General features: G+C 43.0%; 1 protein-coding gene across 1 annotated transcript; it reads right to left on the bottom strand.

Annotated features, from left to right (window-relative positions):
- Positions 1–3,268: 3,268 nt before the first annotated feature.
- pex10 (peroxisomal biogenesis factor 10) lies at positions 3,269–8,561 on the bottom strand. The gene is made up of 6 exons (XM_080733654.1): positions 8,269–8,561; positions 7,456–7,536; positions 6,536–6,930; positions 5,527–5,699; positions 4,768–4,918; positions 3,269–3,864 (listed from the first exon to the last, which is right to left on the bottom strand). Exons 1-6 carry the CDS (start codon positions 8,378–8,380, stop codon positions 3,796–3,798), a joined length of 981 nt encoding a protein of 326 aa, XP_080589780.1. The 5' UTR covers positions 8,381–8,561; the 3' UTR covers positions 3,269–3,795.
- Between the last annotated feature and the right edge of the window lie 10,857 nt (positions 8,562–19,418).

The raw sequence follows: 19,418 nt of genomic DNA, 5'->3' as shown, positions 1-19,418 counted from the left end.
TGGATTTAGAGGACTGCTCATTAGTGGTGTAGTGGGCAAGACCAACACCTCCTGTCTTCGATAATAAAGAGCATTTTCCAAGTTTCTAAGAGTGTACAGCTACTGAGTGTATACATTTCACCTGATTTAGCTGAATATACAGGTTGTGAAATCAAAGTTTCATGTCATACATTCCGGTACATACTGGAGATGAAATTGAATGTTTTCGATTCAAAAACATGCTTAGCAAAAAAAAAAAAAAGACTGCTTTGCTGACTTACTTGTTGGTTGTTCAGCCCATTTGCGTTTATCCTCTCCTTATGAATAAATGTAACATTAGTGTCACTAATCTAACTTCGAGTTAGTTTAGTCAAAGTAAAACGTTTACAAGAGATTTGATTTGTATTACACTGATGATGGCCACTGAGATTACATGGGGAAACTGTAGCTCAGACCGAGATATCAATAAATGAGTTCTTAGTCATGGCTCAAATGACCAGATCCCAACAATATTCCAGACTGAATTAATTTTATGTCCAACTCTAAGTGATCACAGTAATCACGTGGCCCACCACATCTCACAGAAGCCCAGTATGTGTACAAAGGAAAATCTGTGTGAATACAAATCCTTAGATGCATATCATTATGTACTTTGTGGTCTGTGGACTTTGTGTGGCAAGAGATAAATGTTAATGTCACAGGATCACAGTTTATGTTTTGAGGGCAGGTGTTCGTGACAGGTTTGACAGCTAGTTCTGGGACAATGAGGAAGAGATTTGATTGCGACCGTAGGTCACATTTACTATCAAACCCTGCACAAAGTGTAAGTAGTGTCAGTAGTGTCAGTCCCTCTGTCTGTCACACCTCACACGTCACACTCTTGCCCTGCTCATATCTCCGCAACCGTTGCCCCGATCCATGCCACATTTTGCACACACGTTCCTTGCCTGCCAAACTACAACCTCCAAGGACCCCCGGAGCTCCAGGGACCCCCAGGTCCCTGGGGGACCCCCAGATGTAAAAAATGACCAAATGTAAGTCCGTCAGTCTGTCTGTCACACCTCACACGTCACACTCTTGCCCTGCTCATATCTCCGCAACCATTGCCCCGATCCATGCCACATTTTGCACACACGTTCCTTGCCTGCCAAACTACAACCTCCAAGGACCCCCGGAGCTCCAGGGACCCCCAGGTCCCTGGGGGACCCCCAGATGTAAAAAATGACCAAATGTGCTAAACTGACCAAATGACCACCCCAACGGGGCTGCTCACGGGGAATTCCCGGGGACCACCGACTCCTGGTGCTCCAGAACGGCTGCAAAAGTGGTGGCGCCCCCAGTGGAGGACCCCCTACACTGCAGCTCACATAAAATGCCGTAACTCCGGCTAGGAGCGACCGGGACAGCCGGGGCCGGTACCTATTCGTCCGCCTTGCCGGCGCGGAGACCCCACCCCTCATTTCTCACATGGCCCTCTTCTAGCGCCACCATGAGGCCGATTCTTGCAAAACACATTTTTGGACACTGCTCCTACAATTTTTGCCCTAAAATCACGCAAATCGGTACACAGTATGTCTACAATCATCCCATCAACATGAATCTCTCCCATATAGCGCCACCTCCAGGCCGATTTTTAAAAACACATTTTTGGACACTGCTCCTACAGATTTTGCCCTCAAATCACGAAAATCACTACACAGTATGTCTACACTCATGTCATCAACATGGATCAGGAAGATTTTGGCAAAACACATTTTTGCCCTATTTGTGGAGATAAGTGACCTACGGTCGCTTATCTCCCGATTAGGGAGTCTTACTGGTTTGTATTACACTGGAAGCTGTAGCTCAGACTGAGATGGTATAAATAAGTGAGAAATGACCAGATCCCAACAATATTCCAGACTGAATACATTTTATATACAGTATGTCCAATTAAGTACTCAGTAATCGCATGGCCCTCATCTCAGAGAAGCCCAGTGTGTATACAAAGGAAAATGTATATAATTATGTACTTTGTGGTCATTGGACTTTGTGTGGGCAAGAGATAAATGTTAATGTCAAAGGATCACCGTTTATATTTTGAGGGCAGGTGTTCCACCAAGCCAAAGACAAGGCCTAAAGAGTAAACCTTATGATGCCTAGGGACCACGGGTACAACCTAACAGCTAACTGCACGGCAGGGAAGGTATCATTCACACAGCAAAATATCATCTGAGATCATGATTTCACTCACTGCTAATAATCTATCCATGGCACCAGCCTTCTTGTTGCAGTCTTGCTGCAGATGTCAGATGTGTCACGGTAGAGCTGTGAGGACGAAGACACACCGAGGTTGCCTGCTCACCCAAACCAAACCAACGGAAAGATGTCCAGAAATATAATGCTGAGCCACAAAAAAAGTAAGATCAATTTCATACCAGATACTGTAAATAAGATCTATTCAGCCACAAGTGAGATAATTGGTGATTGGTTAACTACTGTATTACACACACAGTAGCCCTTTCTAGTTGTTAATATCAGTATAAATATAACATACAGATTTGCATATTGATACAATATTCATTTAAACAAAACAAATAAAGCTTGGACATTAAAGGAAAGGAAATATCATAGTCCTCACAGCAAACACCCCGCAGGACATATTTTTAATTTAATTAAAATATGTCATGCCATGTCATGTCATGTGCATAGTGAAGAGATGAGATGAAAATTAATTGATTTTAGAATTAGCTTCTCTTGAAATTATGTTGACTCTTTAGTAGGGCATTTATTACGTTTTTCAATGAAAAAAGAAGAGAACAGGGAATCCCAAACTGTGGCAAGCTGTCCCTTTTCTTCACCATGTGAGAAGGTCATATTCTATCACTGGTAAACATGGTATAACATTTTACTGCACCAAATTGGAGAAAACTCACTTCACAATCACAACTCTTGTCACTTTGACCAAACACGTTCTCAGAGCGTCAGTTCAATTTTTCTTTTCATATCATGCGATATGGTCAATTTGGTGGTAAACATGCACCAAATTGGAGAAATCTCACTCCACAATCACCTAAATAGAATATGCACAATGCAAATTTGATGACAGAATTTCTACTTGCCAAATAATAAGGATTTACAATAGTTATTGTATTTTATTTCTTTTTAATTTGAATTGTGAACACTTTTTGGTTCCAATAATATACTGGCTTACCACCCAGGACAAGTGCGGCGGTATGAGCAGAATAACCACCCCCTCTAAATGAGTGCTGTGACATTTTACAAAAAGGTGTCTCACACACATTTGACATCTTGTCAAATTCAACGCCCTTCTCCAACCCCCATGTCCCAGGGCGACCCAGCTGCTGTGTCTGTGGGAGGTGCAGCGAAATGTCCACATACTTGAAAATATTGTCAGCAACACCCTGCGTCTCAGTGCTGCCCCAGATGGAGACGTGCATCCAACAGGAGGGTAACCTGAGGCTAGCCACAAGATATTTGGAATTGCATTCTGGTAGTCGTTGATAATCCAAATCCAGGAAGAGGCCGTTCTGGACTTCTGGCAGTTCCACTTTGCAATATACAGGCATTATCAGACTGATACAATCCAACATTAAAGGATGCCATTCTAAATGAACATGTTCCCTCAAATAACTTACAGTAACATTTGCCAGTACCATACACAAGTAAAGAACAATTTTACACCTATATTTTTTTACAAAGTTCTCTGTGATGAGTAACAGCCGGAAAATGTCCTTGTTCGCCTCGACATGGATTCCAGTGGTAATGGAATATGATTCAGTGTAGGTGAATACAGCCACATACTGTATTATTTGTCTAATTGTAGTTTCTCAGGTATATAAGTCTGTGAGGCTGGAATTTCTCCCGACACAAGGGGCACTCTGTCTGTAATAAAGAAAATAAACACATATAGCTCAGTTACATTTACATTTCAATACAGGATAAAACTAGAACGAATTGGCATATAATCAAACTATAGAAGTGGATATAACAGTAGAGTATCAGTGTTATATCAGTATCAGTATTATTGTATCAAACAAAGCAAGCTTTGAGGATCTGCCTAAGATATGAAAGATATTTAGTAAACAAAAAGATATATTTTCTTGTTGATGAAACTAATAAATGAGCAGGCACATTTAGAACTGGAACACAAGCTGATAAATGACTTTCTCTCTCCTGACCAGATGAAATTTGTAACCCATCTGAAAATGTATTTTCTGTTTACTAAAGAGCTGGAGAGATGAACAAACACTCTATATAGTTTATAGCAATGACTACCGCCAGAATATAGTAATGACCACCAGAATATAATGCTTTAACTTTTTTGAAGAAAACCCTTTTTGTTCTGACCAAAAAATATCACTTAGACACTTTTAAATACTAGAACCCTGCTATGTACACAATTATTACATATTCGTCTAAGTTATTTGACATAATCGCAGTTATTTTGTCATTATCGTCATATGTTGAAAAATGTTCATATATTTTCAAACATTTTCAAAAATAGTGGAAATAGCAGATCTACAAGCCCGTGGCGTGTTGTGAGCTTGTAGATCATCTATTTCCACTATCAATGCTATTTTTGTCAAATATGTCAGTCATTTCTTTCTATATTTAGGTCATGTGTCATATCTGCCATGTGCAACTTCAAAGCCTACAAGCCAAACAGAAATGTAATTCTCAACAACAAAAAACAATTAAATCATTAATCGCAATTATTTGAGTGACAATTAATTGTCATGTAAAATGTCATAATCGTGACAGCCCTATGTAGCGGCAGAGACTAACCTTGGTGTTACACCACTCTGTGATGCACTCCCAGCAGAAGAGGTGGCCACAGGGGGTGCAGGTGGAATGTCGTCTCTCCTCCAGACACAAGATGCAGCGCGAGGCACTCGGAGACGAGGAGGAGGAGGAGGAGGTCTCTTTATGCTGAGGACTTCATGTTGGACACAAAGCGAGAAGATCAATTTATAGTCATGTTACAAGGTTTATCGTGCAGGCCTGTTTCCTAATGAAAAGGGTTTCACACCTCTCAAAACCTTTCAGCAATGAACCATTCACCGAGGCTCTAAAGTGATTGGATGAAACGTGTGGTGTGTCAATAACATTTCGTTCGCTTTGATGCCAACACACTTTTTTTTCCACAGTGAATACAGTCCATTACAAAGAAAGGGTTGAAATCTGAGTGTACAAATGTACCCGTAAGGGTCCATTATAGGTTACATGTGTACACTCTCTCTCCGTTATACTTTTGTACAACATTGAATATCGTCGTTTTCGGGTGGAAACCTTGTATGTCCAAAAACCGTTTGTATTGTGTTTATCATTTTTAAAATGATTTAAACTAGTGAAAACAGCCGATCTACAAGCACACAACGCCTCGCACCACGAGGCGTTGTGTGCTTGTAGATCAGCTGTTTTCACTGCTTTTGTGCGATGGCCTTGTATGATGAAGCAGTGCTTTACTTTGCGAAAAGATTTACAAATTTGAAACTTGGAGATACGAGGTTTCTGCCCGACAGTGACAATATAATGGCATTGTACCTGGGGGACAGGTTTCTGTAGAGTTTCCATTCCTGTCTGGCTCTCTGTCTCTGCCTGAAGCTTTTGAGCTGCAGGGCAACGGTGAGTGCCAGTTGGAGGAGAGACACGGCCCCGAGCAGCCGGTAGCTGTTCCTGATGACCAGGTCATCTCCCTTCACCCCCAAGACACGCAGCTGGGGAGAGAGCACAATGTCATTGAGGACCATGGCTTAGAGCGGTGGTACAACAAATAGAGGCTTATAATAGTTAACTCATTTACACCATTATGTACAAAGGTCATTAAGCTGCTGCTAAACTGAAACGACAGTAATATAAGCCATATTCCATTCCCCACCACTACAAGATTTATTTTATTAAATCATAAAATATAGTTCTGTTATGTCATTCTTATTAGTTAACACATTATTAGAAGATTACCTCTCATGGGTCAATTTGTTTACATTTGTAGATTTTGTATACTCTCAGAGTTACCATTATCTATAGGCTTTGGCTTTGTTTTTTTTGTGTGGTTCTCAACCTTTTTATGTAAAGGACGCCAAAATTGACATTAGACCGCAGACCCCCATTTGAAAAGATATGCCAGGGACCTCCATAAAAGAAGATTTTTACGTCTCTAGCAGTGATTCTCAACCATTTTAATTTCTACGCTAATCTTGCAAATATGCATGCGCGCGCACACACACACACACACACACACACACACACACACACACACACACACACACACACACACACACACACACACACACACACACACACACACACACACACACACACACACACACACACACACGACTAGCCTGGTAGGTCAAATATAGCCATGGGCTATTAATCTAGGGCTATTAATCTATTACGATAATCTGGCCAAAGCTGTGAATATAATGTATCCATTTATAACTCAAGACACGAGTGTACAAATGTCACCAAGTGTGGTCCCATTTGCCCACTCTCAGAGTTAAACGAACACCTAGAACTTGACAGTGTATTGAGCTGAAATAAAAACACCCACGTAGCTGACACCGGACGTCCTCTTGGACAGGTGATAGAAGGCCCCGCTGAGGTAGAACAAAGCCACGTGGAGCCTGTGGAGGAGGCTCAGTCCCTGCTGCACGGCCAGCACGGCAGGCCCGCACGCCTTCCTCTGGGGCTCCGACAGCAGCGCCACGGCCCTCCGAACCCACGTCCTCAGCCAGGCTCCGGGGCCCCAGAGGTTGGACGCCCTGCCGCGTCTCTCCCCCCCGGCCTCCAGCTCGTTCTCCAGGCACACCAGAACCTTGTCCAGGAGGTAAGGCACGAAGGTGTGGAGGAGGACCAGGAAACCCCGTCTGGCGCGGGAGGGGACGCGACGCCTGCTGGGGTCCACTTGGATGATGTTGACGTACTCCTCACCCAGGGTTTGGTAACCTGGTGATGCAAATGTTATGGGGCAATCACATTTTTTTGACCCCAAAAAATTTAGTAGGCATGATAGCAATCGCGAAATTGCATGTTTAACCCCCATAGCAACCCCATCTTTCAAACATGGCAGCCATCTGTGTTTACATTTTAGGAAAACATAATGGCTGCTAGTTCATGAATGCCTGAACGGATTTCCATTCGGATTCTTTTGTTTGAAAGCTGTGAGCAATGTACACACACGTGGTGCATTATCTAGGCATGGGTGTGCATGATCCGTGCACTATGAATTACATGGAAGTCTATGGAGACAGAGGCATATGAGAGTACGAAGGTATTTACAAATGGCAGGGAATGTGTTAAGATATCAACGTAAAATCGTTCTATTACTAAATAAGACTGAAGCAATTTGTTTTAAATAATTGATGTGTGACAGGCCTCTCCTGTTTTAGCTCCCTTATACCAATGTATATTATTTTGCATTTGCATGAAGAGTGATTATTATTAGTATTGATTACGAAATATTGCAACTACCTGAAAATGTGGTCAAACCATAGTATGCAAGGTCTGAAAACAGCTCGATCTCTTTCCTCCAGTCTAGCCATCTTTTGGACCCTACGGAATGAAAGAAAATGTTAAACTTTCAAATAAGCAATGGAACAACAACCTACTGTAGAAGTAATTACTATGAACAATGTAATTCTACTAGCATGGATATAACCTTCCCATAAGTACGGTTAATTATGGGATATGAATCAGAAAAACTTTAAGTAACTAAAGTATAATATAGGTACAGTAATGTGAAAGTGACAGTGTGCAGCAGCAACACACCATACACACATGAAAGTGGTGGAAACTTTGAAGTAAAAGTTAAGTAGCAAATATCATTTCACACCCACATTATTGGATTGTAAATGTGCAATGCATTCATCACTTTAATGTGGCAGCTGGTAAAGGTGGGTCTCAATAGTTTTGTGTATCAGTTGGTTAATATTTGTATTAATAATGCAAATCTGACGATGCGAAAATGCATCTAATTTTTTAACTTTTTAAAAAGTTTGTATATTTACTTTAGTTATTATATATAGGTAATAGTTGTTATATATTAAAGTAAAGCTGCCAAATAAGCCAGGAGTCAAAAGTAGAATATATGCCTCTGAGATAGTAGACTGTAGTATAATAATTAGCAGCACAAATTAGGCATCTCCACCACAAGCCAGTTGCAAGTGTGTAATCAAAACAAACTCGGAACAGGTGTACACAACAGTTCATTCATTGTACACAAGTACAGTAAACTGATTAAGAACGTCTTGAAAGTGACACCATGCTGAAGATTAGCAGCCTTACCTGCGAGGGTGTGAAAAGCCTCGTTAGCGTTGTTCCTCAGATATGTTTGATAATATTCATCCTTCTGACTGGACCTGATCAACTGAGACTGGTTGGCATCCACCACAGACATCACTGCAGCAGCAGCAGGCTAACAGTAGCTGCTAACCCTCCTGCTATCTTATCTTAGCGTGCATGGCAATGGCAGCACGAGAGCAGAATGAGGTGCAAAGCAGTGCACGAACGAGTCAAGCGGATGACGATTTAAGATATTTTAAGCCAAATATGTTATCTTAAATATTAAATAAAGTATCGTAAACATGTGCTAAGTAGGTAACTTTACTTAGCAATCCGGAAAAACAACCATGCAACATTGCTTACTCTGAAAAGATACAGAACTCCTACGGGTCACAGCCCCACTGTGTGGCTGGATGCAGCCATTACAAGCGCTTCACTTTGATGTCTGGCTTCCAGAAAAGGACAAACTTTTGAATCCACTTAATGTTAGGTATGTATGCTGTGTATAGCTCGCCTCATCCCAGTGATAAAGGGACTGTTTATTCAGCTCTCATGTCTTCACATCCGGGTGTGATGAAAACATTTTTGAATATGTTTTACTTTGACACAATGGACTAATTTTTACTGCAGGTATCGGTTCATGTGTTCAGTCAGGGATTCATTTCATGTCCCATTATTGTGTGCAATTTGTGTCTGTTAGATTCAGAGCGATTCTGGGCACCTTTCCATCTCTGTAAAGTGGGTTAAGTGCATTCATTCATAGCCTGTGGTCTGCCTGAAAAGTTGCAGAACCAGTTTCTTTGTCCCCACAAAAGCTGATCTCTGAGGCTAGGTGCACTGCTGTAGCGGCTTGGATGAACATCTCTTCTCTACCCTAGTGCAATGATATCCACCCTTTTCAGTGTGCCTTTCCTTTCTCATTCTCAGCAGTTAAGTAAGCAACCCTTGGCCTGTGAGAAAAAAGTCTTATAGGGGCCAGGCTGAATGACACACAAGGAAGTGAACTTTGTTTGCAGTTTGAAAGAAGGAGGAGTTTTTCTTCCCCACTCTTTGACTTGGAGGCTACTTGTGACTTATTGCAGATGGAAGGTAGATGGAACCGGTAGGCTTGGTCTCGATGGCGGTGATGATGCCTTTAAGAGCGGACTGAGCTGCTAATAAAGGACCACAGAGGGGACAATCTGGGATGGGAGCTGGGGCGTGTCATAGGTAAGTAAGCCAACTCTTCCTTGTTCTTTACCTGTACACAATTAATTACAGACTAATCAATTTAACGTAGTGTGAAAAACACAATTTAACATAAATTAACACTTAGTTTTGATATCACAACTACTGCACAGCATTAAGGTGGAGATTATACTTTGACATAATTTGACATAAATAGCGACTAGGAAAACATGTTTGTTCCGATAAGGGTTGTTGACTGCACGTGGGTGTGTATGGAAGCTGGACATCCTTAGTTTAAAGCACTCCACAGGCACTCAGGCACACGCACACGGCAGCACACGCACGCATACACACACACACACACACACACACACACACACACACACACACACACACACACACACACACACACACTTGTGGAAGGAAGCGTAGGAGCCGTAGGACACCTGCTAAAGAGATAGCAGCGAGTTGTTTTCCATAATGACCTCCTGTTTAGGATGTGACTCACAGCATGAAACAGAAGGACGCTGTCTGGGACGCCCACTCCCCGGCACATTTAAAGACACTGTGTGTACAAACGCCAGACCCCCCCCCCCCCCCCCCCCAGTGTAGTTTGGGGAGGGAGGGGTTCCCCAAACTACACTCCGTCCTTTCTCTCGATACTTCTCTAACAGTGGTTCTCAAACTTTTCTTTAATTTGAAGCATCCCCATAACTCTGAGTAGAATACAAATGGAACCAAACTAGATGAATTGAATACATGCATTCAATTTGGAAACCCCTCAAGGAACCCTTAGGGAGATATATGGCATTGGCTGTGCTAATGTTGCCTGCTGTAAGGTACAAAGTTCCACCGTTTTAAGAGAGAGCATGGTCTTACAGCCGTATGACTTTTTTATGACGCCATCAATGCAAAACAAACATCAGCGTGGGGCTGATAGAACTGTGCACACAGCTTGACTGTATAGTATACGTGCAGGTTAGAAGCCAAGTGCTCATTCCTTCTTAGGTAAAAGCTATGTTTCTATGATAACGAGAAGGTACAGTAGTAGTAGTAGGAGCCAAGTGCTCATTCCTTCTTAGGTAAAAGCTATGTTTCTATGATAACGAGAAGGTACAGTTGTGTGTGTGTGTGTGTGTGTGTGTGTGTGTGTGTGTGTGTGTGTGTGTGTGTGTGTGTGTGTGTGTGTGTGTGTGTGTGTGTGTGTGTGTGTGTGTGCGTGTCTGTGTGTGTGTGTCCTCAATAGCAGATCAACGATGCATCAGCTGTGTTCTGTATTTTTTTTAAATGAGGCTTATGTAGTTATTGTTAGGAATGAAATACAAAAGTTAAGGATGGATTTAAACTTAAAGCTATCTTAAATAAGTCTATGGGATGTCTATGGGTACAGATAAGACAGTTATCTCTACCAAAAGTGCATGCAGCTACACTATTAATTATCAAGCAGTTATCGTGCAAAGAAATAGCCCATCTACAAGCTGTGAGCTTGTAAATCTGCTATTTTCAGTGTGAGACACCAGTGCCTAATTAAGGATTTAATTAGGCTTAATAATTGCGACCGAAGGTCACATTTACCCTGAAAAACCTTGTCACTTGAGTGACCTTCCTTCCTACCTTCCTTCCTTCCTTCCTTCCTTCCTTCCTTCCTTCCTTCCTTCCTTCCTTCCTTCCTTCCTCCCTTCTGTAACCTTCCTTCTGTACAGGGAGTGATGTCAGTGTGATGTCAGCGAGTTGTGACATCACTTCCTGTACGGGGCGGCTACACGAAAGACTAAAAAAAGAGAAGGATACACAAGACTAAGAAAGACAAAAAAAGGAGGAGGAGGATAAAGATACCAAAAGGAGAGAGAAGAAAGGGTGGATGAGGTACAATGTGCGGTATCCTCCTTGTCAAGCTCGACGTTGGGCATTTGGACCTATACATGGAGAAATGGAGCGAACCTGTTTGGCCTAAACATGGAGATGTGGTACAGAATGACTCATATATGGGCATAAAAAGTATGTCATGTGACATCACTTCCTGTACAGACAGTCAGACAGACAGCCATTGACTCCGGCCTAACAATGGCTACTGTCTATGACGGTAGTCCCATACGACATGATGGACTGGATTATCTCCATATATAGTGTTCTCCACATCTCCATGTTTAGGCCCTATCGCTCACACCCTAGGTGGGGTAGGCGATAGGACCTTTCTGTGTGGAGTTTGCATGTTCTCCCTGTGTCTCCTAGGGTTGATACCCTCACAAAAACATGAACAAACTCCCCCAGAATGACAACAACTAGAATCGTCAGAGAAACGCTGTGGTTGGCCAGATAGTCAAGAATTGGCGCAACCTCGCCCTTTAGGGCGAGGTTTGTCACCCTGAGGTCGCATTCCACCCTCAGGTGTCTTACTAGTAATAAAGGTCTATGCAGTAAAATAGTTGGCAGAGTGCACAATAAATATGATGCTGAGGCCTGGGCCGCTGGCGCAGCGGTCCAGGCTCAGTGTAGCCTGACAGCGTGTTGCGGGTTCGAGTCCCAATCCCGATCAGCCTATGCTGCATGTCACTCCCCATCTCTTCCCCATTTCCTGACAGTCTACTACTGTCTATCCCTATCAATAAAGGCATAAAATCCAAAAAGGAAAAAAAGAAAGAAATATGACGCTGATTGGCCTAGTAGCATGCAAGATCAGCCACAGACAGACAGAGAGACAAAACACACACACACACACACAAACACACACACACACACACACACACACACACACACACACACACACACACACACACACACACACACACACACACACACACATCTCTCTTTGTGTGTGTGTTATTTCAATTATTTCACAGTCCATGTGCACTGTATGTGTGCATGTGTGTCCACATGTGTTGGCAGAGGTGCGACCCCTCATCCATGATGTAAGCCATGAATAGGGAGAATGATAATTATTTAAGTCAATGAGGTGCATAATTACATATTACAATATCTTGTCATATGTGAATGAAATGAATGGCATGCTTGAACATGCCAAAACATTTGAGCTGTCTAAAACCCACATAATGCCCCTTTTTTTTATGCTTTTAAGCCTTTTCTTTTATCAATTTTGGCTCGGGTCATGATGAGCTGAATTTCAATCGGTAACATCTTGGTTAGGTTTGTGTCTATGTAGTAAGCCACCTGGTGACCCCATTTAGTCAGTTTTTTAATATATCATCAAGGGAATATCATTAACCTATGCAAAACTAAAAAGAAATGCCAACACATTGTCTATAACTTTGGAATATGCTGATCCTGACCTTTCCAATGTTGCAGCTCATGTTCTCTTTTTCTCCAAACAATTATATATATTTTATGTGCAACCGCTTGTGAGTGTGTGTGACCTTTTCAGATGGGCTATGTTGGCCATTCCATCTGCTAGATGGATTCTTTCAAGATGCATGCAAACTGCACAAGAAAACGTCCCCTTTGTGTTTGTGTGTGTGTGTGTGTGTGTGTGTGTGTGTGTGTGTGTGTGTGTGTGTGTGTGTGTGTGTGTGTGTGTGTGTGTGTGTGTGTGTGTGTGTGTGTGTGTGTGTGTGTGTGTGTGTGTGTGTGTGTGTGTGTGTGTGCGCGCGCGCGTGTGTACGTGTGCACGTGTATGTGTGTGTATTTTGGGGGGGGGGGGGGGGGGGGGGGTGTAATTAATGCGTTATGTTTCACCATGGCTGAGATTCCAGTTGCTCTTGTATGGGATTAGCAAACTACGGTAGTTACAAACATGGCACGACATGCCCGATAGCGCTATTCTGTTGCCTCTAAAAACCAATCTGTCTGGGACAAATAAAAGGTCTGTAGGAGGAACACATAAAAGAGGAATAAATTAATAGTTCAATAAAAACTAATGAGCTGACTAAAGCTCCTGGCGTGGTTCCACAGGAAGCTGTACAAATCGACAATGCTAACGCTCCAAGTCCTCAATACATTGATTTGTACACTCTAGTCTAAAGACACTCAGGAGTTTATTGTGTTGTCCACATTAAACGCAGGGCCCCCCAACTCTCTGGCAGGCAGTTAATTCATCCTTAGCTAAGCCAGCCTTGCACAACAGTGGCTCCGTGCCCAGTCTGCCCCACCCTTCCAGGTATACAGACCTACCTACTGGCCCTCCTCTCCCGTTCCCACTCTCACTCCCTCCCCATAGCAGTCTCCTCAGACCTACCCTGGGTTTTGCACTCACATGTCCTGTGTTTTCATTGACGACATGCTTGGCAGGAAACACCCACGGTTGGATGAAGCTCTTTCAAATGAACTTGTGCGCAGTGTCTTCGAAGCCAAGGTGAGGGTTTTTGTGATGTGAAGCTGTGAGGAGGTGATGAGAGTTCGGGATGTGGATGGATTTGAACCAGTCAAAAGGCTTTATGTGATGATCCTCTAAAGAACTGTAAGGGGTAAGTTTGGAGACAGTGACTCCAGTCTCTCTGTCTTCCCCCCCCCCCCCCCCCCTTTCTCAATCTGTGTACTTTTGTCTCTCCTCTCTCCCCCCCTGGGTCATCAGATTGTCTATCTATTTGTGTCTCTGCTCATTGAAGAGCTAAGGTCTTATCTCCTTTCCCCATGTTTATGTCAATAGAACAACAGCAGGATAGGATATCATGTTGCCTCATCCTGTTTTGATCTTAGCCGTAGACAAACTTCACTTATTGATACAACTTCTGTGGGCGTGTGCGGTGTGCGCCATAAACACGCGCGTTTATGGCGTGTGTTTGGGTGGGTGCGTGCGATCGCGTACGAGACTGTGGCTCTATGATACCACTATGGCAAAGATGCCTTTCAAACTCTAAACTGCTGCCGGGCCATCTGTATCTCTTGGCCATTGCAGCAGTGAATGGGAGCCTGGTTTGATAGGGAAACCTCGCTCCAATTCCTTTTGTGGAGCAGGTATAGGCTTTCAGCCTCTTTGAGAGAGCTGTCAGGGGGGATTTTCGGGCAGTGAAACCCAGCACCATACCTGGGGAAAAGGACCAGTGAGATTGAAAACAAGCTAACCCCACTGTGAAAGTGGGCCAGGCTGCTCTTGAGCTTCTACTCTTGTGAGGACCAAGCTGTGTGTTGGAGAGGTTCAAGGAGGTTAGGCGGGTGTTAAGGAAGCATGGTACTCACAACAAGTCACATGTCCTTGTTTGAGCACGTTGCATCCAGGGAATGAATTTACAATCACTGTTTAAAGAGTTACAGTAGGCTATACAGTAGTCTTTACGCAGTTGTGAGTTCTGCACCTTCCATTTCTCTCCAAACATTCTATAAAATGAGTAAACAACTACTATAATATGGACCCTGTGTGTTTGTTTAGCTGTAGAGAAGTGCTTTCTCCTCGTGTATATACACACAGTTCTCCTCCCTGTTATTGTTGTCCACTATAATAGCTAGTATCATGTAGCGTTAACTGCTAGCATGTGTGGCTAGCTCCATATTATCTGCTCTGGTGCCGCTGGCTAATGGTGGCCCTCGAAAGGCTGTAAATCAAATCCAAAGCCATGTATTTAGTCGGGGATAACAGCCTCCAGGCATACCTCCTGAGTAGATGCCAGGAAACTGTGATTCAGTGCTTGTTTTGTGTTCAGTCAATGGTTGATAAGGACGTAACGCACTACAGTGCATGTGTCACGGTGTTTTGAGTGGCTGTTGTCAAATGGCAAGCTTATCCATAGCCCTTATGGGGTTATGATAAGGTGTGAGACCGTGAGAGATATTTAAACCAGTAAGACTCCATAAACGGGAGATAAGCGACCATCTGGTCACATGTAAAAATCGCCCTGATGGTGGCGCTAAATGGGACAGATCCATGTTGATGACATGACTCTAGAGTCTAGACATACTGTGTACCGATTTTAGGGCAAAATCTGTAGGAGCAGTGTCCAAAGATGTGTTTGAAAATATTGACCTGATGGCACTAAATGAGACAGATCCATGTTGATGACATGTGAGAAATGAGGGGTTTGGCAGCCAAGGAGTGTGTGTGCAAAGTTTGGCATGGATAGGGGCAACGGTGGCGGAGATATGAGTAGGGCAAAAGTGTGACGTGACGTGACGGACAGACAGACGGACGGACTAACTGACAGTCGGTGAAGCTAGGTTTTGATAGTAACTGCGACCTGACGGTCGCGAAAAAAGACATCTCCCCATATCCGTGGTCGTTGCATAATTATAAAGTATGTAATTGATTTAAATAACAATATTATTGCAATAATAGCTCTTCTGGTCGTGACTGAACTGTGTCTCATCATGTCATCAGATTGGATTCGATAATACATCAAAATGCTGGATATATTCTACATCTAATAATAAATTAAGAAAACATCCCAACAATAACGAATCATTTAACAGGAATCACAGAATAAACGAAATAAACATCCAAAAAGGAGTAGGAAAAAGGAATGTAGCCTATATTTAGGCTATAGTTTATTTAGTATATTTAGGCTATAGTTTATTTAGTTGGCGTGTGAAGGCTTGTAATGCGCAATTTATAATCAGTTGTACCGCGGTGTCACATGCCGAAAATAGCCGAACTACAAGCTCACAATGTGTGTTGTAGCTTATAGATCTGCTGTTTTTTGGGTTTTGAGTCAGTTGAACCTGCCTTAATAGCACCGGTTCTTCAGGATGCAGCGTATTCATTCGTGAAAAGCCTGTGTGTGTTGTATGAGGCCCATTGTGTGTGGTGTGTCAGGGGAACCGTCATATTGTAGGTGGAGATGGCAGGAAGAAAGGACCAATTGTCTTGGTGTTCTTTGAGCGTTGGCCTGTAACATTTGATCCGTGCACATAATAACCTAAACAAACTTATACATAAGAACAAGCACATGAGAGCACTATCACCTGAGCGAACAAACAAGACATTCTGTATGTCTCTCTTAGACGTGTGTGCACGCACGCACGGACGCACGCACGCACGCACGCACGCACGCACGCACGCACGCACGCACACACACACACACACACACACACACACACACTACAGTATCACTACAGTATGCTGGCCTGTACATGTGAGGACGTGAAAACCACATTTTCCATAAAAATGCAATTACCTGCTGACCCAGCCTAATCCAAGCCCTAACCTCAGCATTTCCTATACCGTAATTCGTAAATGCTTAATCCAATCTAGCCCTTAACGTTTCTTAACCATACCAAGGATATTTTCCCTTGTGCAATTGAGTCCCCCTGAAGGTTGGTCAGGGACCTGATTCTACTATTTGGATCAGACAAACTATAGTAGTACCAGGACTCACACAGGTTAGCTCCCCTGGCAGGTGCGTGCACAATGGGTTATGTGTTCGTTCCCCACTTAGTCACAACAGCAGCACACACCAGCGCAAACCACCATCAAAATTACAGCACATTTCCTCCGAAGCCCTAACAACGATGAGCTCTTCTCTGACCTCACCGTTGATCATCCATAACCCTGCTGTCATCCTGGCTGCAGTTTGTTTCTCTGCAACAGTGTGCTGTACTGTGTGTTCAGTATACCGAATGACAGTTTCACAGCAGCTTGGCAGATCTCTGTGACTGTGTATACACACACTTGACAGATCTGATTCATTTCATTCATGATGAAATGAATGCAAACCTTGCAGATCCGGTCTCATTCGCAGTTTTGGTTGAGGAACACGTCACATGACGTGAAACAGAGGTAAAGGACATGATCGTGCTTGAGCTCACCAAGTAGCTGTCAACTTTAGACAATTTAGCCTGAACTTTGACTGCCTTCAGGTACCTTTTCGTTATGTCAACATAATGACACTTGATCATCGGCTCTATCAACATCTCGCAGTTGATGTTAGCAAAGCCACTCAGTGTACCATACAGATCGAAGCTTGTAGGATTGATAATAAAGCAAAACCTACTGTATAAAAAACGAAAAGCCTTGAAAAGCCAGACTTGTACAGTCTGTTTAAAGACAAACTGTTACACGTTAGGGAAGTGTATTGATCCAAAAGTGCAGCTTTTCATTATTGTTATCATTATTACCTTTTTTTACTCAGCCATCAGAAAGTTTGTTCTCCTGGGAAAGAGTGAACTTTACCCGGTTAACCAGGCCGGCCAGAACAGTTCTTTCCATGAGTTTTTCAATTCAAGGTTTTTAAAGATGGTTTCACATGCCTGGGAGTTTAAATAATAGATTTTCAGACTTGTTCAAAACAAATATTGCAACCTTGGCTGAGAATCTTAAACAACCATTTATTCACATTCATTTATACCTCTCTCTCTTATTGTTCCGGCGAATGTTGTTACCAAAAGTTGGTAACAACAAAAATGAATCCTCCTTCAACTCTCTGGACCGTACCCTGTCTTCGTTTATATGGGAGTGTAAAACCCCAAGGATTAATAAGAAACACCTCCAAAAATCTAAAGACCTTGGTGGCTTAGCAATGCCAAATTTTCAGTCTTATTATTGGCTTTCAAATTTCAGGGGGCTTATGTATTGGATACCAGCCGGACCTGGGAGAGCTCCACCTGCATTGGTGCGAGTCCGAGTCATGTAGGCCTGCTTCACTGCACTCAGTGTCGTGCTGTTCTCTACCTTTGAAGTTAAATAAATGTGGACCCTGTGCTCTTGTCTGGTTTTCCAAAGTTCAATAGTATTCCAACAGATAAAATATCTGCCATTTATTCAGTAATCTCTGACATCCAGACGCCTTCCATGAATCCCCTGAAGTCCCAGTTGGAGAGGGATTTCAGATTTGAATTGAATGATGACATTTGGAACCGTGTACTAAATAGGATTCACTCCTCCTCCTTTAGTGCGAGACATTGTCTCATCCAGTTTAAGGTGGTCCATCGTCTGCATTGGTCTAGGGCTAAATTGTTGAAGATATTCCCAGACATTGATCCTATCTGCTCTAGATGTGAATTAGAACCAGTCACTTTATTTAATCAATTTTGATGTCTGAGGGGTTCTTGTTGACAAAGACCTCGAGATGCTACAATATAATTTTATCATGAGATTTACTTTAATCGCAGCAACCCATTCATTGCTAAATGTGTCCAATTTCTTATGCAGCCTAACAGAATTCTCACCATTGTTCAACAATTTTCTCCAGCGATTTGTTGGAATACAATATGTTGTAGCCTGCATTGTGCCTCTATTGCACCCTGCCTAGGTTTCATTGTAATCAATTGTTGTGAGCGCTTGTCTTACAGTTGTATGGGTGATAAACTGTTGTCTGCACAGAGACAGGCCACCGGCACACTGACTACAGTACAATAAAACATATATATCTGGGGCTGGTTCAGACTGACAGCCAGAGGAACACTTGAGTCATATTCTAGTTATTGGAAAAAAGGTGAGGTGGCTGCTTTATTTTGTCTCTCAATGAGGTAAAAGTACACACACACACACACACACACACACACACACACACACACACACACACACACACACACACACACACACACACACACACACACACACACACACACCTTTCCAACTAACCCGCAGGAGTGTATGTATGAATGTGGCCTCATGTGCATGTCTGGGCCTGCTGCTCAGGCAATCTCTCTCTCTGCTCAGACTGCCCCTGTTTCAGAAACAGATCTCAACATGTCGTCCAACAACAACCCAGCCCACCATCCAGCCCAGGTTTACCTCCCATCACCCCCCACCAATCCTAACATGCTCATTGTTCACTCCTTGTAGAAGGGGCGGCACATTCTCAACAACCTTTTGTTAAGGTAGATTTCTGAGACGTTCTGGAAAAGTATCTGGAGAAGGAGGAGAGAGAAGGAGAGGGAGAGGCAGGGGATATACAGTATGCGATACGATCTATATGGATATATGATGCACGCAACCATAAAAGTCTTCAACTCTAGAAGGTGAGTTGGGGTCGCCGCCTAGTTGAGAGACGTACACAGCTAAAGTCTACATGTTGCAACGATTAGATTGCTCTGAGGAATGTGGCGAGGTATGTAAACAATTGCTGTTTATGTGAAAGAGGTTGATTTTGAGGGATGTGATG

The sequence above is a fragment of the Nannobrachium achirus genome (assembly GCF_963921795.1).
Source record: "Nannobrachium achirus genome assembly, chromosome: 9".
In the NCBI taxonomy this organism is placed as follows: Eukaryota; Metazoa; Chordata; class Actinopteri; order Myctophiformes; family Myctophidae; genus Nannobrachium; species Nannobrachium achirus.
The sequence above is the reverse complement of the archived record's forward strand: the minus strand, read 5'-3'. Positions and strand labels throughout refer to the sequence as shown.

Bases quoted from the DNA above. Each gene is read 5' to 3' on its own strand.
- pex10 (XM_080733654.1), bottom strand. From the start codon at position 8,380: ATGTCTGTGGTGGATGCCAACCAGTCTCAGTTGATCAGGTCCAGTCAG. The intron at 6,931-7,455 runs GTAGTTGCAATA...TTGCATCACCAG, and splicing joins TGGTTTGACCACATTTTCAG to GTTACCAAACCCTGGGTGAG. The intron at 4,919-5,526 runs GTACAATGCCAT...TCCAACATGAAG, and splicing joins TACAGAAACCTGTCCCCCAG to TCCTCAGCATAAAGAGACCT.